At 64.5% G+C, this 25402-nt stretch overlaps 1 protein-coding gene across 1 annotated transcript; it reads right to left on the reverse strand.

Moving 5' to 3' along the window:
• Positions 1-1671: 1671 nt before the first annotated feature.
• SEMA4B (semaphorin 4B) lies at positions 1672-21642 on the reverse strand. Its single transcript, XM_054042648.1, has 14 exons — positions 21418-21642; positions 10408-10568; positions 9857-9919; positions 8416-8514; positions 7802-7901; positions 7258-7374; positions 6732-6889; positions 6264-6445; positions 5669-5819; positions 5060-5270; positions 4850-4965; positions 3938-4104; positions 3651-3745; positions 1672-3232 (listed from the first exon to the last, which is right to left on the reverse strand). The coding sequence occupies exons 1-14, from the start codon at positions 21518-21520 to the stop codon at positions 2448-2450; spliced, it is 2508 nt and encodes an 835-aa protein (XP_053898623.1). The 5' UTR covers positions 21521-21642; the 3' UTR covers positions 1672-2447.
• Positions 21643-25402: the final 3760 nt, after the last annotated feature.

Raw genomic sequence — 25402 nt, forward strand, 5'->3', positions numbered from 1 at the left:
CAAGTGGCCCCCTCAAGGATTGAACTCACAACCCTGGGTTTAGCAGGCCAATGCTCAAACCACTGAGCTATCCCTCCCCCCCTGCTGCTGCCCTCCCGGCTCCCTGGGGTTACTGGGCCCAGAGGTTTCTCCCTCCCCCTCCAGGAGCCCACTGACAGCTCGGTGATTCCCCCCACCAGCTAGGGGCCTTTTCAACATAGCAAAGGGATTGGGGGGCTCTTCCCTGTCCCGTGTGGTGCACGAGGCCCTGGGATCCAGCTGGCCGCGGGGTGCTGGCGGAGAACAGTGCAGAGGTCCAGCCTGTGGTGTGATCCCGCAGTGCCTCGCAGGCCATGGGTCCCTCTTGCTAACAGCACCGCCACACACCTACGGCCTGTGGTGCCCCACGGCCGGCCAGCCTGGAGGATCTGTGCGCAGTGCTGCCAGGGGGGTGCGGCCGGGGGAGCTGGAGAGCTATAAAAGTGCCAAATGCTGCTACCCTGGAGAGAAAAGGGTCCTGCCACGGAGCTGCAGCTCTGGGGCCTGGCCTTAGGGGCAGCAGCCAGGCCCAGGCAAACCAAATGGGGGCAGTTGGCTGAAAGAAGGTTTGAAACAGAACGTACAGCCTTTCGTTACCACGACATCACTACACATGAACATTGCCACGGCCTTATAGGTCACACAAGGCTGGCCGGTCAGCTGTAGCCCTTACGTGACCCCTCACGTTTCACGAGAGCTCATTTAAAATCAGCTTCTGGGAGCAGCTCCTGCCCCGCTTGCCGAGAGCTGCAGGCGCTGTGCACAGCCCCTCACACTCTGGCTCATCACCGGAGCACTTGCAGCTTGGGATGAGCAGGTTCTCAGCTCCGCCTGGGAGCCACTGACAGCTCCCTAGAGAACCCCCTGGGAGGTAGGCGGTTCTCAGCCGCTGGGGAGAAGAGACCACATCTGCCATCGTGTTTCCTAGCTGGTTACTGAGAGCTGAGCACTAGGGAGACAGGACAGGAGTGTGGTCGAGCGACGACGGAGGGGCACATGCTGAATGCTCCAAGGAGGTGAAGCCGTGTGAGCTTCTTGGCCTGAAGACAGTTTGCTCCGAGGGAGAGGAGGCTCCCCAAAGTCCTGACTGGCTTTGCGGGGAGCAGTTCCAGCGCATCGCCTGGGGACTCCGTGACAGAAGGCCCTGCACCCAGGAGGAGCAACTGTAGAGAAAGTCCCTCCGCCCTGGGCTAGGGCCCACTCCGCGGGGATGCCTGCAGTGGGAGCCGGGGGAGGGGGGGGGGGGGGCTGGAGCATGCTCTTTGCACACCACTCTTCAGAGAATGGAGCAGGCTACTGCGCACGGCCCCGCTGGGAACTTTCCAGCCTTCGCCCCTGGCCAAGTTTTCATGGGAAAGTAAAAGGCAGCAGGGGGACGCTCTGCTCCACAGCCTGCAAACTCCAGTGCTGGGCAAGGAAGTGGTTACAAGAAATGTTACATGGATTGTCCCTGGGCTCTCGAACGGCTGAAACTTCCCCGAAGCCTTCAGGCCGAGGCAGCCCCAGCATGGGGAATTTCAGCCTGAGCGGTTACAATTCACCGAGCAGGGGCTTCTGCTGAGTACAGGTGCCTTGCGCAGGCCCAGCTCTGCTCACAGCCCCGTCATGCCCCATGCCCGCGTGGGCAGCACCCAGGAACCATGCACTCACCCCTCACCAAGACAGGTGGACTTTATATAAAAAAAGACAGACGACAACAACTCATTTCTGTGCAAGAACGTCCACAAACGGTGTGAGCCGGTACGGTGACAGCACCCCCACAGCAGCGCCTGCTGCTGCTCGGACGTGCTCACCGGAGCTCAGTTCACATTGTCACATAGTAAAAACAACCCAAAGCACAAACGCACAGAACATGCCCCGACCCAGCTCTCGGCAGGCGCCAGGACGGCACAGCAGGATGTGGAACGAGGGGGATACAACACAGATGAACTCTCCTGCCTGGCCACAGAACGGGCTCCACATGCAGGCAGTAGCTTGCTCACACGTGTCAGTGTTAGACGTGCCAGCTCTGCCCCACTAAGGTGCACAGGTCCCACTGCACCACTCCCAGCACCAGAGCCCCTGGGCCTTCCCGGAACGCCCTGCTTCTGCAGCAAGCAACGGCCCCTGGCTGCCAGAGCTGTCCCACGGGTGGCAGGGCTGGGGCGAGGGCTGCAGGGGAGTGTGAGCGCCCCCCAGATACATAGAATGGCTCTGCCTCCCCGAGAACATGCTACGTAGTGCTGGGCCCCCCCTCCCCTGCTTGGTGCCGGGCAGGTTGCAGGTCATTGTTACAGCCGGGTCAGTGGCTGCAGGGTGAGGTGGGGCGGGGGCGGCCCAGCCCCACGCAGCCCCGCCATGCTGCGGCCCTGATGGCACAGGTCTCTGGGAAGGCTCAGCGGAGCCGGGGCTGGTGCGTCTCATGGGCTCAGCTCATGGCCCCAGGCTGGTCACACCACGGAGTCCCGGATTTCGGAGCCCAGCCGCACCCGGGGTCTCTGGCAGGCTGGAGAGACCTCCACGAAGCTCTCGCGGATGCTGAGGGGCCTCCTGTCCGACTGGGAGAAGGCCGGGCTGGCGCCCGGGGGCGCGTGCGGGGGGGTGCCGATGTAGTTGTCGGTCAGGGCCTGGTAGCCCTTGTGGTCGGGCGCCGTGCTGGGCAGGCTGCTGCCGTTGAGGGGCAGGCTCTCAACGGGCAGCCCCACCTTCCTGTGGCTCCCGCGGGGGCACTCGCCCTGCTTGAGGAAGGCCTTCATGCTGTCCCGGTGCCGGCAGAGCACGAAGAGCGCCAGCAGCAGCAGCGCCACCCCGAAGAGCACGCACATGATCAGGAACTCGGGCCAGTAGCTCTTGCCGTCGTGCCGGGAGGAGACGCTGCCCACGGCAGAGGTGCTCCGGGAGGTGCTGATGGTCTCCATGGCGTCCTGGCCGGGCAGGGGCCTGCCCGCTGCATCCAGCGGCACATGCAGCACCGGGGCCAGCTCCTCCACCCCCACGCAGTAGCTCGCCATCAGCTTCTGGAAGCCCTCCTCCAGCGACCAGCACTCGTAGGTGCCCAGGCGCTCCAGGCTGCCCACCAGGATGAGGGCTCCGTCCGGCAGCACCAGGTAGGAGGAGTTGATCTGGGTCCCATTGTGCACCCACAGCCGTGAGGCCAAGTTGGACAAAAGCCGGCACGGCAAGGGCCTGACCGCGTTGGGCAGGAGCCGGATCTGCTGGCACTGCGGTCCCTCTGCTGCGGAGCAAAAAGCCATGCAGGCAGGTCAGGAACCGCTCCGGCCAGCCGCCTCCCCCTGCCCACGCCAGGCCCGGGGCACCCGCGGGGCAGCGACTGGGATGTGGCCCAATGTCCCCATGACGGGGGGGAATGGGGGTGGCCATCGGGGACCCAGCTCCGTGCTGTGGCAGGGTCTACGCGCAGGTGAGGGGTGTGTTCTCACTCTAGGAGCGAGGCGGCAGCTGTGTGCTCCTAGAGCGCCCCCAGCTGGCCAAGCCCTGGCACTGACGCCACCCGCCCTTCAGAGGGCAATGGTAGCTAGTCTGGACAGATGGGAGATCCCCTTGGATCCTTGTGCAGAGGTCCCAGAGCCCCCGGCCCCACAGCCGGCTTCCAATCCCCAACCCCGTTGGGTCCTGCCCCAAGGCCTCCTTACCTGGGGGTTGGAGAAGGCGGGGGATGGGCAGGGACACGTTGCCTGCTTGGCAGAGCTTCTCCGTGTCGGCGTCTTCGATGTCCTGGGCCCAGGGTCTGCAGGGGGAGATTCACAGTCAGCGCGGCCTGTGCAGGGAGGGAGCGAGGAGCAGGGCCGAGCTGGGGGGGCAGAGCTGAGAGGGGTGAAGGTGGGGGCGGCCGGGCTGAGAGTGGCTGGTCTGAGGGGTGGGGGCTGGGCTGGCCGAGCCGAGAGGGGCGGGGGCTGGGCTGGCCGAGCCCAGCACTTACTGGGGGTGCAGCTGCAGGTGGTACTGGGCGACGCTGCGGCAGGCCTCTCCGCTCCAGGCGCAGTAGGGGTCCCGGGACAGGACGCACTCCCCACAGCTCCTGTACAGGCTGCAGTTGGAGACGGGCACCTGGGCCACTGCTGAGTAAGAGGTAGCGTAAAGCAGGCCCTGTGCAGGAGAGAGCAGATTGAGAGCCAGCCCCAGCAGAGGGCGTGGGCCTGCGTGTGCACATGCGTGTGTCACCGAGGAGACATCACCGGATGGGATCTATGTGGCAGGTGCCATTCCTGAAACCCACGTTTACCTGTCGTCTGAGATCCCCGCTCTGTCGGCAGGCAGGAAAGGGTACGTGGGCTCTGCTGACCCCCCGGCGGGGGCACCTCTCTGGGGAGAGAGGCTCTAGGGCGTGGGCCGAGCAGGCAGAGGAGTGCTGGAGCAGCCCAGGGGGGGCAGAAGGGCTGAGCCGAGCCGCTCTCTGGTTGTGAGTTTCTGTTGCTAAAGCCAAACTGGGGAGGATGAAGTTTGCCTCAGTTCTGCAGAGCAGACCCTGTCACCTGGCTCCCCCAGGAGACGGGGCTGTTGGGTTTCCCTGATGAGCCTGTTTCAGGGCAGGAAACCCTACCCAGGGAGGGAGGGAGCCAGCCATGCTGGGAGCCATTCGGCAGTGAGGAGAAGTGAGCCCAAGCGTGGCCCTGGCTCCCTCGGTTTGCCCCGCAGGCTGACCGAGAGCACTTGGCCCCTCTGGGCGTGCCCAGCCCCAGGGCAGCAGGAGCAGGACTGTGCAGAGCACCATGCAGAAGGCAGCTCCAAGGCTGGCTATGGGAACGGCTCCTGCTCCCCCAGGGTCATGTTGCCTGCTGAGAGAAGGCAGGGTGAGGATGCAGGAGTTTCCCCATCATGCTCGCTGGCTTGCCTGGCTCTGGTCCAGCAGCAGCTTGTGGACTGGGTGGCCGGCGTGGAAAAGGCGGATCTCCTCGATGATGTGCACTTTCTGGTTCACGCTCACGGCCTTGTGCAGTCGCCCGTCGTCTGCAACACACAAAGCAGGGGGCACTGAGCAGAGCCACCCGGGCTGGGAACACCCTGCCTGGCTGGCCCCCACGAGCTCCCTAGGGAGACCCACCTGTGCCCAGGAAGAGGACGTCGTAGGTGTGGTGCAGGCCCCGCACGCGTTGCACGCAGATCTGCTGGTAGTGCACGCGGCTCTGCAGCAGGAGCGGCTGGCTCCGGATGGCACTGTCCATCAGGAAATGGTCCTTGATGAAATTCAGCACGCGGTCTGGCATCTGGAGAGAGGAGTTGATCCTCATGTGCCGCGTGCGGCTGGTGATGCACTGGTGGGGCGGAGAGGAAGAGAGCTAGACACACGGACAGCACAGCCCTGCAGCACCGGGACAGCCCCACGGCCTGCGGTCCCAGTGCACAGCCCCAGCAGGGGGCATTAGTGAGGGCAGGGGCTGAGTGCTGGCGCCTTTCACACAGCCTCTCCTGGCCCCCCTGAGCTGCAGCGGCCCCTGCTTACAACCTGGCCAGGAGCTCGAGGAAGACGCCCAGGGGCTGGGGGGCGCTGGAAGGTGGCAGTGTGGGGGGCAGGGGCTGGGGGGCGCTGGAAGGTGGCAGTGTGGATTGGCTCAGGCTGTGTTGATGTGACCAGGCTGGAGAGTCCAGTGCCCCAAGGAGCAGGCAGGTTTGGGGCAAGTCCTGCCCGCTGTGCTGGGAGAGGGGGACGTACCGCTCCGGGCCGGGGCTCTGGCACAGGGCCGGTGTCTGTGTACCACTGCTGCGTCTCACGGTTCACCTCCTTGTAGAGCCCGCCGAAGGCCTTCTGCACGTCGTGCATGGCGAAGGCACATACTGCCGAGCTGCCCGGGCCCCCTTTGTTCCTGGCACCAGAGGGGAAATCAGCAGCGAAAAAGGGTCTTGGAACCACCCGGAGACACCCGGCCCCTGCACGGCCCCTGCAGACAACTCAGCCCCTGCAGGCTGGGCACAATCCACCCTGACACACAGCTCCCCGCAGCACCTGGACCAGGCCAACAGCTGGGACACAACGGGAGGGGAAGAACCGTCAGCAGCTGCAGGGAGCAGCCCCTAGTGGGGAAAGGCCCCGTGTCCCATTCCCCGTCCCCCTGAGCCAGCCAGTCCCCCGCCCTGGGGCCGGATGGGAGCCAGTGCCCCCTAGACGGGAAAGGCCCCAGGTCCCATTCCTCACCCCCCTCTGCTAACCCAGGCCAACCCCTCTGCTGGCAGTGCCCCAGGGAGACGCCCTGGTCTGGGTCTGAGCGGCTCTAGCTGGAGCCAGCTGGAGGGCCCTGGCCCACGCTCACCACTGGGAGGTGAAGACGCCGTAGAAGACCGTGTCCCTCCAGTGCCGCTCATCCGGCGTGAGCACGAAGACATCCTGCAGCACGTTGAAGGGGAACCCGTCGTCGGGGCGCGAGCACAAGAGCTGGGCCTTGAGGAACGTGGTCCACCTCCGCTGGAGCACCCGTTCCCCGCCCAGGTCCCCCTGCCAAGGAGAGAGCGGGCGTCACCCTGCGCTGCCCCGGGCCCCCAAGTGCAGCAGAGACAGGCGGTTGCACCAGAAAATCGGAGCCTGGAGAAGCAGGTGAGCTCTGTGGGCAGCAGGGGGCGCTGCAGGCCCAGCCACAAGCACATTGGGTGGGGCCATGAGCCTCCCCTCGCACAGGTGTGACTCTACCTGCATCAGTTTGCACATGTGACCGACCCCATCACGCAGCCTCCCTGGCACGTACACACAGACCTGCTGTGCCCGAGGACAGTACGCGGCTCACCTTGCACACGCGGGCGATCCGCGACACGATGGTGTTCTCGAAGAAGTCAAACTCCTTGCCGGTCTCACTGAAGAAGAAGTACACCTTGTCGTCATCCCCCTCGGAGTTGCCAGGCGGCAGGCTCTCCCGCAGGTAGGCTGCGCCCACGAAGGCTGGGTCTGCATCCCAAATACAGAGCCCTCAGTGTCAGCCCCCTGGGACCCCAGAGCATCCTGGAGTCTGGGCAATTCGTCGCTGGGGCCGAGATGCAGCCTCCTCTGGGGAGGAGTATGGCAGTGACCGGAAGGAAGGAAGCTGAGCTTGCCTTGGGGGGCTCCCAGCCAAGCGGTGACCCCGGCCAGCCCTGCTTAGCCTGGGAGAGGGGACAGGAGGGCAGCCCAAGGCGAGAGGCAAAGTCTGACTGGGACCAGCAGCCTAAGCCCCCTGGCGGACACCTCCTCGTGCTCCTGGAGCTTGTCTGGGCCGCCTGTTGCTCGCCCCTGTCCGGGTGTGCCTGGGATCGGGCCCTGCCCTAGCAGCCCTGCACCTTGCAGCCAGTTGAGGGAGTTCTCGGTCTTGAGGGAGATGCGGCTCTCCTGGCTCCGGTAGATGGTCGGCTCCTTGCCCTGGAAGTCGCTGACGGTCCCAGCGTAGAGCTCACCATCTGCCGGGGAAAGACAGACCCGCTGGCATAAGGAGGGACCGGTTCCTTCCTCCCTCCCCGCTGCTGGCACTGGGTCCGGAGCAGATCCAGCTGCCATCTCCCCTCATTCGGGGCGGCTGCGCCAGGGGGTTCTCCGAGCCCCCGCCAGGGAACCGTGCTGCAGTGCTCTGTGCCAGGTCTATCCCGCTGCTGGCGTCCAGCCGAAGGCGCGTATCGATCCGGCCAGAGGGGAGAGAGAGAACAGAGCTCCCAGGCACCTCCTATGGCCCGGCCTGGCAGCGGTGGGCACGTGTCCCTCTGCCAGGGGACCAGCGTCACCCCACTGGCTCCATCTCTGCTGGCTGTTCCTCATCTACAGGCCAGGCCGCGGGGTGCAGAGCCGTTCCCCCCCCATCCCCGCCCCGGGGAGGTACCAGCCCCTCCTTACCGACCATGATGGCAGTGGATTTGTATTCGGGGTCAAAGGGGCAGCGGCCTTTCCCGTCCTCCAGCAGCAGCTCCCTCGCCTGGCTGAAGTTCTGCACATTCTGCAGAGGAGAGGATGCTCTGACCAGGAAGAGTCGGGGGGGGAGGGATGTGGGGCCAGGAGGAGGGCAGGAGCCGGGGGAATGCAGGTGCGGTGTCTCCTGCCCTTTCCTCACGTCCCCAGGGTATTTCACTGGGCAGGTTACTGAGTCCATCCAAATCCCTCCTGCTGCCCCATCATACCCCAGGGCCCTCGCCACAGCCCTGCCAGGGCTCAGAGCTGGGCCTGGAGTCCCACCCGGGAGAACTGGGTGCAGGAGGGATCGGCTCTGGGGCCCACATGCTGCCCCCTAACTCTGCTCCTGGCCCAAGGCTGCTCAGCTCTTCCCTCGGGCAGCAGAGCGTCGCCCAGCTGGGGCGGAAGGGGCGGGAATAGTGAGCTCTGTCCCTGGGGTGACAGGGACTTGTGCTGCCTCCGAGCCCGGCCACGGGTGCAGGAAGAGCCCCCAAGCCAGTGCTCCCTGCAGGGGGAGTGGGGCAGTGGAGGGGCCGGGCGGAGCTTGCACGGGGACTCACGAGGTAGGTGCACACAGGGCTGAAGGCGCCGGTCCCGCAGGCGTACAGGTGGCTGCTGTTCAGCTGCAGCAGGATCTGGATGTAATTGTGACAGTCCCTCTGTGGGGAAGGCGAGAGGCACCGGCTCAGTCTGCCCCCCACGGGGTTCGCTCCTCCCCAGACAGAGCACCCGCAGCCCCTGCCAGGCCCGTCACCCCACGCAGGGGCCCCGGGAGCCCAGTGGGATTTAGGGACGCAGCTAGAGCGACCGGGGCTAGACGAACACCAGCCCCCACGGGACAGGCCAGGAGCCCGGGCCTCAGTTTCACATCTTACCCAAGAGACAGCACCACCAGCAGCACAGCGCCCCCCAGTGCCACCCTGGGGCACTGGGGCCAGCCCTGACTGCCAGGGGAGAGCGCCCCCTGCTGAGTGCCCCACCCCACTCCCTGCACACAGCGCTCCCTAGCGCCGCCCTGGGGCAATGGGCCAGCCCTGACTGCCAGGGAGAGCGCCCCCTGCTGAGTGCCCCACCCCACTCCCTGCAGCGCAGCGCCCCCTAGCGCCACCCTGGGACCAACCCTGACTGCCAGGGGAGAGCACCCCCTGCTGGCCCCACCCCACTCCCTGCAGCGCAGCGCCCCCTAGCGCCACCCTGGGACCAACCCTGACTGCCAGGGGAGAGCACCCCCTGCTGGCCCCACCCCACTCCCTGCAGCCCAGTGCCCCCTAGGGACCAACCCTGACTGCCAGGGGAGAGCGCCCCCTGCTGGCCCCACCACGCTCCCTGCAGCGCAGCGCCCACTGGTGCCACCCTCGGGCAATGGGCCAGCACTGCCTGGAGAGCGCCCCCTGCTGAGCCTCTGCCCCACAGCACCCCCTAGGGGACTGCATCCAGGCAGCGCTATGAGGGCTGGCTGCAGGCCCCACTCTGGCTTTCATTGCCCCACTGAGCAGGTTCAGTTCAAGCAGGGCCGGCTTTAGGCCAATTCCACCAATTCCCCCGAATCGGGCCCCGCGCCTAAGAGGGCCCCGCGCCCAGTGGCAGGGCCGCCGGAGGGGAGGGGAGAGGAGAAAGAAGTGGCCGAGAATCCCTTCCCTGGCTAGAGGCTCCTTTTTAATTTTTACTCACCCGGTGGCGCTCCGGGTCTTTGGTGGCACTTTGGCAGCAGGTCCTTCAGTGCCGCCGAAGACCCGGAGCAAGTGAAGGACCCGAAGACTAGGAGCGCCGCCCGGTGAGTACAAGCCCCATGTGTTTTTTTACGGTTTTTTTTTTTGAGTCATCCCTGCCGGGGCCCCGTCGAAACTGTTCAAATCGGGCCCCGCACTTCCTAAAGCCGGCCCTGAGTTCAAGGCTTCTCCCCAGCTATGGGCCCGTCTCCCCAGTCCTGGTGCTGATGTCCCATCCCCGCCGTCTCTTGGCACAGGCGGGCTGGCAGTGCGCTGTGCCCTGGGGGCTCACCTGGGGGTCCTTGCCCTTGAACACACACTGCTTCTTCCTCTCCTTGTCCGCACTCCAGGGCAGCTGTGGGCGAGGGGGATGGTTATCAGGAGAGCCCTCCCTGGCAGTGCCCCCGCTAGCAGCCGGCACAGCCCTTCCTCCGGTGACAGGCCCATAGCTGCGGCGGGGCATCCCACTGGCGGCCATGCTGGGAAATGCTACCTGGGCACGGGAGCAGCTGCCATGCCGGAGGCTCAGAGCCCAGAGGTGACACGGAGACGCCCCGCTCCCCCCAGGCCAGGGAGCCAGCAGGGTGTGGGGTGCGGGAAAGCTGAGAGGGCCCTGCTTGGTGCTGAACTCATCAGCTCCAGCTCGCTGTCCTGCCAGCTCCCAGAACATGCAGCCACCTGCAGGGCTCGGGAGAGACACTGGGAGTGCTGGGGAGGGAATCTCACGGGAGCCCCCATCTGCCCGCCCGCCCGGCCAGCCAGCCAGCCAGCGTGCTCCCTCCGCCCCAGGGGCTGGTCCAGCCACCCCTGCGTCCGCTCTCCCGGCACTGCCAGGCGACTTACGAGCTGGTGCTGTGGGCCAGGCTGGAAGTGGCTGGTGTTGAGGGCGAAGAGGAACTCGCGCGCCCCCACATACAAGGTTCCCCCGTCTGGGCTCAGCAGCAGGGTTGTGTAGTTGGTGACTCCGTCCTTCTCAAACCACCACACGGGTCTCTCGGAGGAGCCTGGGGAGAGCCAGCAACATGCCCGTCAGTGCGTCCAGGGCTCCATGCTTAGAGCCTGGGCAGAGAGCCAGACCCACCCCTGGACATCCCAGCACCCCACGGTATAGCCTGATCCCCAGCCGTGGCACTGGGCAGCCCCCAGCTCTCCAGAATCCACATGCTGGCACTGCCCGCTGCTCCCTCAGCAGGGGTGGCTCCTTCCTCCCGGTACAAATGGCGAGGGGACGTTAGTGCTCATGAAACGTGGACTCACCCCACCAACTCTGCCGGTGCCCCTCAATCCCGACCCACAGCCCCTGCTAGCCCAGTCCTGGGCACCCCCACAGCTCTGCCGGTGCCCCTCAATCCCGACCCGCAGCCCCTGCTAGCTCAGTCCTGGGCACCCCCTGTGACGGAGCAGGGAGCAGGGCAGATTTGACCTGGGAATGTTGCAGGGGGGTTGCAGTGGGGATGTGGGACTTCCTTTGAAGGAAGCTACCTGAGCTGTAACCTGAGCCAGGAACGGGGGTGGGGAGAATTAACACCTTCTGCCCGGGAGACTGAACAAAGGAGAGGAGCAGCGGGAGGAGTTTTGAGTTTAGTTTTCGGTTGGGGCTGGGTGGTGCAACGCAGGGAACCCCAAGCTGGGGTCTAAGCTCCCTGAACCTCCCAGAGGGACCTAATTGAGGGGGTCTGGTCGTACCTACACGCTCTGCTTGAGACTGTGTTCCTGTCCTTAAATAAACCTTCTGCTTTACTGGCTGGTTGAGAGTCGCAGTGAATCTCGGGAAGAGGGGTGCAGGGCCCTAACTCCCCCACAATCCGCAACACCCCCACAGCTCTGCCGGTGCCCCTCAATCCTGACCCGCAGCCCCTGCTAGCCCAGCCCTGGGCACCCCCACAACTCTGCCGGTGCCCCTCAATCCTGACCCGCAGCCCCTGCTAGCCCAGCCCTGGGCACCCCCACAGCTCTGCCGGTGCCCCTCAATCCTGACCCGCAGCCCCTGCTAGCCCAGCCCTGGGCACCCCCACAGCTCTGCCGGTACCCCTCAATCCTGACCCGCAGCCCCTGCTAGCCCAGTCCTGGGCACCCCCACAGCTTTGCCAGTGCCCCTCACTCCCAACCCGCAGCCCCTGCTAGCCCAGTCCTGGGCTCCCCACAGTTCTTGGAGCCCCTGAGAGCTCACAAGGACCCTGTGGCCATTTCGTGAGAAGAAGCTGGCTAGGCCCTTTGACAGAGTGGGACTTTTCTGTAATATTCTGTATGAACACTGTGCGTGCCTCAGTTTCCCCTATATGCTGCATCATCTAGCAGTCGGGAAAAGGTTGTTCACCCTCTGCAGAGAGCCAGGTGTGATTGACCTAGCTGTCTGGGGTACGGCCACTCCAATGCTCTGACATTTGGTACCTAGCAACTGATGACCATGGATGGCCCATGCACACACCCCTCCCCCCTCCGCAGGAAGCCAGCCAGCTTCGCCTGGGAACAAGAACAAGGACTGAGAGGGGCCAGGCAGGGTTGTTAAGTGGAGGCTGTTGGAAGCTGGAATCTCCTGAACTGGGACAAAAGAGGTGTTCTAGGACTCGGGGCAGCCCAAGATGGACCAAGCCCTGGCTAGGTTGGGGGTTGGCCCTGCTTTGAGCAGGGGGTTGGACTAGATACCGCCCGAGGTCCCTTCCAACCCTGAGATTCTGCGAGTCTATGACCAGGCTGTAACTTTGTTCTCTGTGCTACCCCAGGCCTGCCTGTGCTGTGTGCAGCTAAACCCAGCTGCCGTGCGGGGCAGGAACGTTCTGCCATGAGCTCGTGGACATCCGGCGCCCCAGCAATCCCCTGCCATGAGTCCCTGCCTGGGCCAAGCCCCTGGGGCCAGGCAGAGGCAGGTTCCTGGGAAGGGCATGTACCGGTCAGGGCGGCAGTGCCCGAGGCTCACGCCGGTGTCAGGGATCCCGGCTCTGGGACAATGGGGGACAGTGCACAGGGCAGGCCGGGGGACGCCTCATGGAGCTTCAGCCCTGAACCCCGCTGGCCTCCCCAGTACTCCTCCCCCCAAGGAGGGGGTGCCCCTGAGCAGCGGTGCCTGGGGCAGCGGGGAGGAGCTGGGGCAGGGCTGTGAGGAGGGAATCTGAGGCAGTGGGGTAGAAGAGGGGAGACTGGGGCCAGTACTGCCCCGCCACGCCCCTGCTTCATCTTGCCAGCAGCCATCTTCGCTGCCCCCAGCCTCCCACAGTGAGTGTGGTGGGTAGGAGTAAGGGGGCCTGGCACAGGGACGGTGGGCAGGGAGCAGGCAGGTGCCACTCTGGGGCTGCCAGGGCACCTGCCCCGTAGCATCGCGCTGGGCACGGCTCCCTCTGCCTCCCCCATCCCAGGCCACGACTCCTAGACCCAGCAGCTCTCAGGGGACCAGGCCGCGTCGCCCTGGCGCTACGGCTGTGCTCGGGCCTCGCCTCCTGGGTGCTGCTGCAAGGCAGCTCCCGACCCCCAGCGCCCCCCCTGACACAGGGCCCAGCCCAACAATGCCCCCCCCGTGCCAAGCCTGGGGAGCCGCTGCCCAGGGCTTGCAACACCATGGACCAGCCAGACCAACCCCCATCCGAGGGCAGCGCTCTGCCCAGGATGCTGGCATCACCCCTCACCCCCTCGGTACAGACACCCCCTCAACAGCCCCTCCCCCCAGGGACACCCCCTCAGCAGCCTCAGGCAGCAGCCCCTACAAGCCCCCCTGCCCTGACACAGACAGGCTGTGCCACAACACCGCGCCACAGCCACTTCCTGTCTCTGCACTAACACAACAGCCAACCTGCCTGCCCTTTGCACCCCCACCCATCCTGCCAGCCCTCTGAGTGCCCGCCCAGCGACTATCTGCAGCCCTGAGAGCTCATTACGTTGCTCAGCACTGGCTGGAGAGCTCCCAGTGCCTCTCAGTGCCCAGCCAAGCGTGAATTCCCAGCTCCCCCCCCACGCTGCCAGCTGATTGCAGGATCCAGGGACAGGCCCAGCGCTCCAGCCACACAGAGTGCTGGGCTGAGATTCACAGCAGCTCTCGGAGAGGGGCAGCAGGGGAATAGGCAGGCCCGGGATGCAACGCTCCGGCCCTCCTAGCCACATGGACCAGTGCATGGTGGGAGCTGCCCCCTGCCCAGGGGGAGGGGCGAGTCGATCCTCGGCTCGGGGGCTGGAGTCTATTTCCACAACAGAATCGCTAGCGCTCCAGCCCCAGGGTCCCAGCCACACGCACCGCTGCAGGCCCGGGCCGGGCTGTCCAGGGTTGGTGAGGTGGAGCGATTGCCCGGGAAGGATGGAGCCCAGCTCAGGGTGGCAGCGAGGACACAGACCCCCTGGCAGCCAGCGATGTGCAGAGCATCACACGCAGGCGGGCAGCACAGCACCATGGGGCTGCCACGGGCTCACCCTACCACCTGCCCTGCAGTTAACTGCCTGCCTCAGCCCCAGAGCTGCCCCATGGCCAGCCCCATACCATAGCTGGCAATGCCCAGCCGGGCCTGGCTGATGATTCACACCCGGGGGGGCCTGACCTGACCTCTTGGAAGCAGCACAGCCCCCCCCAGCCCAACCCTTCCTGGGCCGAAGCTCCACCTCCTCCAGCCAAACCAGGTTTGAAGCACTAGCCACAGCCCCGCCCGGCTGCCCTCCCCGGGCACTCGCCCCCTCCTGCTCCAGCAGCAAGGACAACAGGGAACCATGTTGAGGGCCCAGGGACTCCTGTGCACGCAGAGGCAGCCAGAGCCACGGAGGGGTTTCCTCCACCTCCCTAAGCAACAGCAGCCAGGTGGAGAGCAGCGTTCTTCCATCACCGGGGGCCAGTGTAGAGAAATCTCTGCATTAAGCATCTTCACATAACTTCGTATTATGCCTCTAGTTTCATACAGCTTCGCATCAGATCCTTACATAGAAACCTTTGTATTGAGCCTTGTTATAATGTTAAAAAAATGTCTTTTTGCTAGGAGTAGAATAAGATCCCCGGCGCCCGGTTAATCAATTGCCCTGTTGAATGACGAGGTGTGTGAATGAGGAAGGCAAGTACCTCCAGACAGCTGCAGCCATCACCCTTTTTGAACAGCATTGGGACAACACCCAGAAAGAAGCAGCACGAAGGACCAACCAACACAGATACAGATTTGCATGAGAGGGAAGCTGCTATAAATGTGAGGTGTCTTGCAGAGGACCCTGGGTCTTGTCCTGTCAATGTCAGAGCATTGATCCGTATCGGCAGAAGCCCGGCTCCACCAGGGCCGCCCAGAGGATTCAGGGGGCCTGGGGCAAAGCGGGGGAGTGGACATACTTCACCAGGGGGTGCTCCCAGTCTGCGGCGGGTCCTTCAGTCGCTCCGCGTCTTCAGCAGCACTGAAGGACCTGCCGCCGAAATGCCGCCGAAGACCGGACCGCCGCCGGATAAGTAAAAAGACGCCTCTAGCCAGGAAAGGGATTCTCAGCCAGGGCTCGCGGGGCCCTTGCGGGGCCCAGGGCAAATTGCCCCACTTGCCCCCCCTCTGGGTGGCCCTGGGCTCCACCCCTCCCCCATCTAACTCATCTGGCCAGTGAAGTTAAGGGGAGCAACTAATTGGTAACAACAACAAGACGGAGTGTGTGTGTGTGTGTGTTTGTGTGTGAGTGCATGAGTGTAATATAGATCATATGCATAAGATACAGTGTTGCTTGATACATGTATTACCAATAAATGTGGCGCTTTGCCTTATTCCCCCAGGGGGCGGGGGCAGGGGCAGGGATAGCTCAGTGGTTTGAGCATTGGCTGCTAAACCCAGGGTTGTGAGTTCAATCCTTGCCATTTAGGGGGCCACTTAGGGATCTGGGGCAAAATCAGTACTTGGTCCTGCTAGTGAAGGAGGGGGCTGGATTCGATCTTTCGGGGTCCCTTCCAGCTCTAGGAGATAGGATATCTCCATGTATTTAAAAAGATCCTGTGCAGTACTTTAAGTACAACACTGGGGGGGGGGAATCACTGCGCTGGGGGGGGGAATCACTGCGCTGGGGGGGGGGGGTGTCACATACATGTTATGTGCAGACCAGGCCTCTGCAGAGAAACACGACATTCACGTTGCCAGATCGGTGTTATCACAGTTCTATACCACCACCACATTCCTACCGGATGCCACCAGGTCAGGCTGGGCAGGCTTGGGGCCCGAACAGCTGCCAACTTGCTGGCCTGTCCCCGAGATGGGCTAGTTTTGAAAGCCCGCTCTACAGGCTGGGAAGCGTTTGTTCTGCTTTCGGTAGCTGTGCATCTCGACAGGACGGCTTAGAGCAGCAGAGGGGAGAAATCTCCCGACAGACAGCAGAAGCCAAAGCGACTCAATCACTGGCCACTAACTCAGCGGGGGAAAAATAATTTTACAACTTCTGGGTGCAGCCCCTGCCGCCGCCCAGTTCTGGGGTGAATCAGGAGCAGCAGCATGGAGTCAAGCTGGTGGGACGGGAGTGCCAGGCCCAGAGACAGCCCGTGCCATGCTCCAGTTGTAGATCACCTGCACTGTATTCTGCTGCCCTGCGAGAAGCAGCCTGAGCAGAGACTGACCTGCCCCCACCGCATACCTCAGGCCACGCACTCAGACCCCAACCCTGCACTCCTGATGCTCAGAGCCCATCTGCCCACATCTCCCAGGCATGCCAGCCTCCTGTCCCAGTGGAGGGGGCAGCACGGACAGGTCTGGAGAACAGGCAGAGTGGGGTTCTTGCTCTTTCACCCCAGGCAATGTCTCCTTTGGGCAGAGGGCTGGGAGCTTCCGGGGGGAAGCCGAGAGCAGACAGAATGGGGTATGGAACCAAGTGCTGGCTGGAGCCCTGGCACACCCTGCCCCTTGTGGGAGGCCGCTCCCAAAGGGCACTTCAGGACGGGACTCCGGGCTCCTGCAGGGCTGACTCACTGCCGAGCAGCTGCAGTTACCTGCCCTATGACTGGGCAGGAAACCAGCCCCGGAAGTGCTTCCTCTCCCCAGCGAGGAGCTCTCTGACTCAGCCCCAGCCTCCTGCCTGCCCAGGGCAGCAGCTCTCAGAGGGGCAGGGCCAGCGTCACCTCCACCTGGCAGAGCCGTCTCCCCACTCAGCACAAGGCTACTGATGACAACTCCTCCTGCAAGTTCCCATCCCAGATCCCCCTCACAGGGGTCTAGCCACCCGGGCAGGACAAAATCAGCTGGCATGAGCCTTTGCAGGGGGCACCCGCCCACTGGCAGCAACCAGAGCCGGGGGAACTGGTGATCAGGACTCCTGGGTTCCTTTTCTGGCTCTGCCGCTGCCTCCCTGTGTCTCTGTGCCTCGGTTCCCCGCTGTGCACCGGGCGGGTTAGTGACCCTGTCCCATTGTCTGGGAGCTGGGGGAAGGGGATGATGACCCGCCCAGGCCAGTACTATCGCTAGACTCCACCTGCCCGGGCAGGAATGAGCCACAGTTGCTGTGGACCCAAAGCTCCCAGCAGCCACAAGGAGCAGACTGGGCCAGCTGGCAGTGACTGTGCAGAAGGGCGCCCACCTCCCAGCCAGGTTCCTTTGGGCACTGGACATACAGGGCCCCAGGAGCAGCTGCTCCGTTCCAGCCTCCGGGCAGGGCCCTCTCTGTGCTAGCAGGAGAGACAGGGAGCTCTGATGCCCACGCAGGTGCCAGGCACAGACCTGGATCCCAGCCGAGGGGTCCTGCCTCTGCTGCCCCCGTGCCCAACAGCTGCCAGGCTTCCAGGGACGTCCCGATGCTGCTTGGGGCCCCTAGGCAAGGTGCCCGGAGCCAGCTGGGAGCGGAGCAGCCCCCCCCCGCAGGGCCGGGGCCCTCAGAGCAGCACAGGGCCCCAGGTACAACCTTCTCTGAGCCCGCACCAGCCGGGCCGGTAGCGGGAGGGGCAGGCAGTCCTGCCCGGGCCATGGAAGCAGCTCTTCCCTGAGCAGCCTGGCAGGGAGCCTGCGCTGCAGCAACGGGACGTGTTGGGACAGGACCTGCTGCTTCCAGGCAAACCTGCTGGAGGTGAAGGAGAGCAACTCGCCCTGCCCCGCCCCGCCCCCGCGCTCCAGTGGGCTGCGCTCAGGATGGACCCTCTTCCCCACCGGCGCGGTGCACAGGGCAGGCCCCTGCTCTTCTGGGGGGACGGGCCAGGCCGTGCTATCCATCCGAGCAGCCCCCCCCACCCCCACAGACTGGAGCGGAGCTGTACAGAGCCCGGGCCCATAAGCCAGTGTGGGCCCACCTGGGGCAGGGACTGGAGGTAGGGCTGAGCCCAGTACAAGCCAGAGAACTGACCTGGCACGTCACGGGCAGGGTGAGGCACACACCGAGCTCTGGCTGTCCCGCCCAGCACCACGGGCCCTATCCTGATCAGGGCATCTGGGTGCTACTATGTACAACAGACACTGCCCCTGAGCAACAAGCCCCAGGCAGCACATGGCCAGCGAGAACCTGCTGCATTCACCCCGCCAGAGCAAAGGGTGCCCAGTCTGACCTGCCAGCAAGGAGAGGAGCGCTCCCCGGGGCAGCGCTGGGCAGGACAGTGCCCTGCGAGCACCCATGGGTTGCTGGCCTGACTACAGCAGAGAAACCCAGATGGCAGGCTGGGGTGTTACTGGGAACAGATTCCTGCCGAAGGCTGCAGAGTTTGACCCCACTGGGTGGCAGGGAACATCCCTGTGCATAGACTCATAGAATCTCAGGGTTGGAAGGGATCTCAGGAGGTATCTAGTCCAACCTCCTGCTCAAATCAGGGCCAATCCCCAGACAGATTTTTTTTTTTTTTTTAAACCACAGATCCCTAAATGGCCCCCTCAAGGACTGAACTCACAACCCTGGGTTTAGCAGGCCAATGCTCAAACCACTGAGCTATCCCTCCCTCCCTGCCTGTCCACCCAGCTTGACGCACAGTGCTCGCCCTGCTGCAGGTCCCCACTGCCCCATCACCGCGGCCCTGAGCATTCTGCAATCGGGAACAGCTCTACCATCCCAAGGCCCTGCCAGGGTGGGCAGTGCTGCTATCCCTGCAGTACCACGACCTGTCCCAGGCTGCCCAACCCATGGGTAGTCCCCAGCCACTGGGCAAACCATGCTTCCTGGGCTCTGACCTCACCCAGCAGCTGGGAGCAGGGCAGGGCCCCCAGCACTAACCACACAGGGTCCCGAATGCTCAGCACACAGGACAGACCACCAGACTGCTCCCCCTGGCCCTGGTGAGCGCAGCCTGAGCAGGGGCATGACGGACGGACGGAGGGGGGAAGTGCCAGAGCCGTGCCCATGGGAGAGGATGGGATCCCTGCAGAACCCCCTGGCAAGGATGCCCTGGGGAGGAGCCTCTGCTCCCAGCAACAAGGCAGGATAGGACCTAGTGGAGCGGAAAGCAAACCCCTTCCCTCCCCAGCGACCTGCTCATGCCAGGCATGGTGGCGCTGCCTTCTCATGGGCAGGGAAGTGCCAGCACCTCCCCTCCCCCACCATTCCAGGACCCAGTTCAAAGCCACCCTCTCTATTCAACCCTCCCTGGACCGGCTCCAGCCAAACACACAGACCCTGCCGTTCCCCCGCCCCTGCTTCTCCAGCCTGGCCTCTGGGCTTTCAGGCAGCCCTCCCATGCTGGGTGCAGAAGCCTGCTCTGCAGCGTCTGCTGCTGGGACAGCCTCGCTGGGGACAGCTCTGCCTGACAGCGGAGCTCCCCCGGCTCCTACTGCCTGGAGCGGCTCTTCCATTGCTTCGCCCAGTCCATCCCTTACACCCCCAGCCTGGCCCTACCGCACGGGCCAGCATGTACCGAGGGCCTGCCCAGGCTGCACCCCTGTGCTGGCAGCCTGCCACGCAGCAACCATTCGGAGGCAAGCTGTGGCTTGCGGGGCTAGGCAGGGCACTGGTGTTTTGCAGCCTCAGCACCTAGCAGAGGTGTCACAAGCATTTCAACACCAGGGAGAACGTAGGCTGCAGGATTGCACCACGGAGTTGCAGAGACGAGCACCATCCCACTGGCCCCTGGGGGAGGTCAAAGGGACGCTGGCAAGTGCTACACACATCACCTCGTGAGCTGGGGCCAGAGCCACGGCGGGGCAAGCCCAGGCTCCCTCCACTCTCTGGGGTTCGCTGGGCTGGTCACTATCCCCGGCTGGCCCGGGGTTCCCAGCCCACAGGGAGTTCAGCGCTTTCCCCGATCAGCAACAAACACCGGACGGGACACTTCTGCCCAGCTCCGGCTTGCGCAGGAGTGGGTTCAACCTGCCGACGTCTGGGCCCAAACTCCACAGAGGAGTCCCTGCGTAGCCCCCAAGCCCAGCCCCTTAGCCCTCCGGCTGGCCTACCCCAACCACCTCACCGCCTAATTCCTCCCCCGCTGAGCACCAACACGGGCACAGCCCTGTACTCCTCAGGGCAATGTCAGAGCTCCTGTGGGGAGCTGTGCAGGGCAGACGTCCCCTGAGACTCCGCTCAGCCCCACACCGAGGGAAGGGTCCCCAGACTCAGCTCAGAGTCAAGTGCAGGGGCAGGGTTAGAGCGTCTCGGAGCAACACTGGCCGTCCGCAGAGAACTCTCAAGCTCCAGGCCCAGCCCAGGGCAGCAGGGTTAGGGGGGATCCCCCCGACAGCATCACCTCCCCTTGTGCAACAGGTGCCGGAGGCAGGACCCATGCAAGCTGGGTCATCGGGCAGGTCGGGCTCTACAGTGTATAACTTTCCTGCTGTGGCCAATGAAGGCTGGCAGGGGGTGAGCTGGGCCCTGGGAATTGGCCACCAGCAGGACTGAAATCCTACAGCTCCAGAGAATGGGCCAGCCAGTGTGCACAGGCCCTAAGCAGGCTGTCCCCTGCCCTCACCTCCCCTGCCCCTGGAGCCAGCGGAGGGGCCTAGATGCAGCAGTCAGGAGCCTCTCCCAAAAGCTGCTGTAACCCACGCCCATGCACGGGGGCCAGTGGGTTGGGGACGACTGGCATGGCGCTGTGTGCTGCCACCGGGGCAGTGGCATATCCCTTAGCAGGTGCCCATCTCCCAGGGACACGCCGTCAGCCGGGCGGGACAAGAGCCCGAAGGGCAGTGCTGCGAGCACGGGACTGAGGGACAGAGACAGACACAAACGGAGCCCCAGCCCAATCCCACTGCCAGCCCAGCTGCTCCAGGGGAGCCAGGCCAGACGCGTACATCACACGCCACAGGGTGGGGAGGGCGTTTCTCTGCTCTCCCAGCTCCCACCTCCCCACCACTGGGAGCAATTCCACACAAATCCCCATGTCCCGGCCCAGCCCGGCCCCTCCTCCCTCCCAGTGCTGTGGGCCTGGGCCACACAGTGCAGTCAATGGGGCCAGAGACACAGCCCTCCCCCCGCCCCCCATGGGGCTCCTAGCCCTGCGCCTTCAGGCCTCAGCAGGTCCCATCCCTGCATTGACTAGCGCAGCGAGCGGGACACTCTGGAGAGGCCCATTGGTGACACACGTGGGTAGCGCTGTGTTGCTCGCTGTGCCACAGAGGAGTGTGTGAAAGGCGCTGCACTTGGCACACACACAACGCCAATGGCTGGAGACCGCTGGCGGGGCCAGGGACGGGACCGCAAAGCACTGCCCGGGGAGCGTGCATGGTCTTGCCCCCGTGTCTGCTGCTACAGACGTGCACGGGCGTGTAACACGCCGTGTACCTGCTGGCAGTGATCTGTGCCCCAAGCCACAGCTCCTTCAGTGCCCCCGCCGGGCTCCCTCCTGCCGGCCCCGCGCCCCGCCACAGCGCCGGGGGGGGGTCTCCTTCCAGCCGGCCCTGCCCGGGCAGCTGCGGGACCCGGCGCCAGGAGACGCCGGGCCGGGCTCAGCGGGGCGCAGGGGGCGCGGCAGCGGAGCCGGGTCCGGGTCCGGGTCCCCGTCCCCGGCGAGCCCCCGCGAACCCGCCCCGCACTCACCGTAGTGCAGACTGACCCGCGGCACCGTCTCCTCGGAGGCCGAGAGCAGCAGCAGGGCCCAGAGCGCCGGGGCCAGCAGGGAGAGCGAGAGCCCGAGCCCCATGGCCGGCCGGGCGGGCGGGTCCGCTCCCGGGCAGCGCAGCGCAGCTCCGAGTCCCTCCGTCCGTCGGTCCGTCCGTCCGTCCGCCCCCCGCGTTGCGGGGCCTCCTGCGGCAGCCGGACCTGGGGGGAGAGAGCGCTCAGCGTGGGCGGCCCCGCCCCCCCCGGAACCCCGCCCCACCCCATAGAACTCCGCCCCATGGAACCCCGCCCCCATGCTCCCGGGCCGCCCCATGGCCAGCCCCCCGTCCCACGGAACCCCGCCCCACCCCATAGAACTCCGCCCCATGGAACCCCGCCCCCATGGCCAGCCCCCCTGTCCCACGGAACCCCGCCCCACCGCATAGAACCCAGCCCCACGGCACCCCGCCCCCATGCTCCCGGCCCGCCCCATGGCCAGCCCCCTTGCCCCACGGAACCCCGTCCCACTCCATAGAACCCAGCCCCACGGCCCGCCCCATGGAACCCCGCCCCCATGCTTCCGGCCCGCCCCATGGCCAGCCCCCCTGTCCCACGGAACCCCGCCCCACGGCCCACCCCATAGAACCCCGCCCCCATGCTCCCGGCCCGCCCCACGGCCAGCCGCCCTGTCCCACGGCCCGCCCGCCCCATGGAACCCCGCCCCCATGCCCCTCGGCCCGCCTGCCCGCTCCGTGGCCCCCCACTGCCCTCCAAAAGCAGCCAGACCTAGTGGGAGAGCGCGCTCAGCGTGGGCTGCCCCACGGCACGGCCGGCTCCACATGGATCACCCGCCCCGTGGCCCCTCCCCCGCCTGCTCCACCCCATGGCTGCCCCCCACAGGCTGGCGGCCAGACCTAGGGAGGGACAGAACTCAGCATTGGCCAGCCCCACCAGCTGCAACAGCCCCATCCCACGGCCTGCCCCCCACCCTGCCCCCAGTGTCAGTGTGAGCACCCACTGCCTGCCCCCCACCAGTGCCAGCACCCCCAGCACCCCATGCCCGCACTGTGGGAGCACCACTGCCCCCTGCAACAGTACCCATCCCCCACCCTGACTGTGCCCGTGTCAGCATCCCCACTGCCACCCCACAGCATCGGAACCCCCCATGCCACCGCCCACATACACCCGGCCCCACAGCACCATCTCCTTCCCCACACACACCCAGTCACCACCACACCACAGCAACAGAGGGTCCTGTGGCACCTTTGAGAATAACAGAAGTATTGGGAGCATAAGCTTTCGTGGGTAAGAACCTCACTTCTTCAGATACTTCACACCACCGCCACGCTCCCAGCACCCCCAACAGCACATGCACCCGCCACACACAGCCCTGCCCGGGCTCCCCTCGGCTCCCAGGGGTACTGAGGCTGACCTGACCCCACCTAGACATACACCCCCCATTCTGTCCCCACAGCGATCTGTCCCCCTGCACCCTCGCCGGGCTAGCCCCCACCTCCCCCACTGTGTTAACGCTGCCCCCTGCTGTGCCAGTGCCTGCTGCTGTCACAGCCCTCTGGCTCGGCCCCTCCGCCCCCCAGAGCCACACACTCACCACAAAGCAATCCCTTGCTAGTGCCTTTGCAGGCAGACAGGGAGCCCTGGGGGACTTCCCACCCCTAAAAGGAGGGGGCCAGGGCTGTGAGCAGTTTGGGGCTGGCACCGTCCCCCCCCCCGTGAGTGTGCAGCGCCTGGCACACAGAGCTGCTGCAATACAGAGAACGAACAGCCAGGCAGGGCATGTGGCAGGGAGCTCACAAGTGTGGGTTTGGGGCCCAGGCAGCACGGGGCTGGCTCTGTGAGCCCAGCTGGGAACTCAACAGGTTTCTCTGCATGTCCTGCCAGGCCAGTGCCTCCCAAGATGGGCGTCCGTCTGCTCCTGCCGGTGTCGGGGCAGGACACCTGGGCCCAGCGGAGTCCCCATCCTCAGTGCAGCAGAGTGAAGGGTGGCACCACTTTCCTGCGCCTGCCTTGAGGAGGGGTGACTGCACTGCAGGTCACCGCTCACCCCTGCCCTGTGCTATGCTGGGGCTGAGGAGTGCAGCTGGTGCAGGGCCCCGCTGGAATGACTCCCATACACACGTGGGCTCAGTGCCAGGAGAAGCCTGGCAGCGTGCCCAGGGCTGGCAGACACAGTGTGGGACCAAAACATCCTTTCAGCGCCCGGCTGCAAACAAGCTCCAGCTAGTTCCCCTGGCAATAGGCCCCTGTAAATCCATCGGCACCTGGACCCCAGGCGCTTGGCTCTACCAGCCTGTCTCTCCCACCTATGCTCCTGGTTATTGCTCTGCCACTGGGGCAGTGCCGGGCTGGGCCCGAACAACAACCAATTCCTGGCCAAGACACAACTAGTTTACTTTCAGATCAGCCAATGCCAGCCAAGACTGTAGCAGTGTGAGCTTTCCCCAGCAGTGCCCTGTCAGCACCAGCTGGGACCCCAATGCCGTGAGCTTCCCCCAAGCAGTGCCCTGTCAGTGCCAGCTGGGACCCCAATGCTGAGAGCTTTCCCCAGCAGTGCCCTGTCAGTGCCAGCTGGGACCCCAGTGCTGAGAGTGTCCCCTAAGCAGTGCCCTGTTGGTGCCAGGTAGGACCCCAGCAGGGTGAGCTCTCTTCCTCTCTAATCCCATTGCTAACGCCAGAGCCTTCCTGAACTATAGAACTTTACTCTATTGACTTAATTTAAAAATAATTTTGGGCAGCTGGGAGAGTGAGAGCAAACCATGGCCCAGAGCCAGGGCCTAGACGCCATGGGGATGGGCACCTGGAAGACTCAGACCCCATCAGCCACCTGGCATGTTTGGAGAGCTGCTGTTCACCTGCTGCTGCTCCCACACAAGTCTGAGCCTCACACAAGGGCCCAAGGAACTGACCACACCAGCCAGTGTCTGAAGCTCTGCAAGTCACCACAGGATGAGCTTGGTGCCTGCAGCCCCTCACGCTCCAGCACCGCAGGAAGGCAACTGCCTGCTACACAGATCCCCTGAGCGCTGCCTCCTCCCTAAGAGCAGCCTTGTGCCCGGAGAGAGCCAACCTCATCCTTGGGTGCATAAATACTAGGTAGAAGTGGTGAGGTGAACTTGCCTCTGGTGAGGCTGTACCTGGGACAAGGTGTCCAGTGCTGGTCGCTGCACGTCAAGCAGGTGGGAGAAATGCTGGAGAGAGTTCGAAGGAGCCACAAAGCTGATCTGGGGGCTGGAAAAGAAGCCTTGTGGCTTAAGGAACTAACCAAAGAGAAGGCTGGGAAGCACCTGGATCCAGGTCTCTAGCAGATCTGAGAGTCAGAGGCAGAGGTTTTCAGCCTTCCTGACAAAGGTACACGAGATCCAATGGCGGAAAGTTGGGCAAACTCAGTGTTGAAATGAGATGTGATTTCCTGGCAGTGAGGGTGATCAGACCCTGGAATGGCTGCGAGGGGCAGTGGTGGACTCCCCACCGCGTGGAGTCTTTAAGAGAGAGTAGATACTTTTCAAAGGGACATGCTCTGATCCAGCTTCTGGGAGACACTCTACAACTGGTGCGTGTGGGAAGCTGGGCTGGGTGGTCACGGGGTCTCTTCTGGCCTTGTCATCTGTGAGTGCCCCTGTTCAGCCCCTTTCTTCCTAGGCTACGGAGAACAGGACTGCCTGCCTTGCCCTTCACACCCTCCTAACACTCAGCTTTGCACCACACAATAACTGTAACCTAATTTCAGGCTTCAGGTGGTCACCGGTAGGGGTCAGGAAGGAATTTTTGTCCCAACACACAACTGACCAGATTCTGAATTATTTGGGGAAGTTCTCTGGCCTGTGATACAGACTGAATGATCCATCAAAAAGGCCTTGGCCCCATGGCTTGCCTGCCCAGCGTGTTCATAGCCCACAGGGGGAGGATGAGCTGGGATTGCCCTTGCTGAGCCTTCCCCAGCAGCGCCAGGGATTCCACACCAAGT

Source organism: Malaclemys terrapin, chromosome 10 (genome assembly GCF_027887155.1).
Source record: "Malaclemys terrapin pileata isolate rMalTer1 chromosome 10, rMalTer1.hap1, whole genome shotgun sequence".
NCBI lineage: Eukaryota > Metazoa > Chordata > Testudines > Emydidae > Malaclemys > Malaclemys terrapin.

Bases quoted from the DNA above. Each gene is read 5' to 3' on its own strand.
- SEMA4B (XM_054042648.1), bottom strand. From the start codon at position 21,520: ATGGGGCTCGGGCTCTCGCTCTCCCTGCTGGCCCCGGCGCTCTGGGCC. The intron at 7,902-8,415 runs GTGAGTCCCCGT...TCTCCTCTGCAG, and splicing joins GCCCTGTGTGCACCTACCTC to AATGTGCAGAACTTCAGCCA. The intron at 6,890-7,257 runs GTGCAGGGCTGC...TTTGGGATGCAG, and splicing joins CTCCCTCAACTGGCTGCAAG to ACCCAGCCTTCGTGGGCGCA.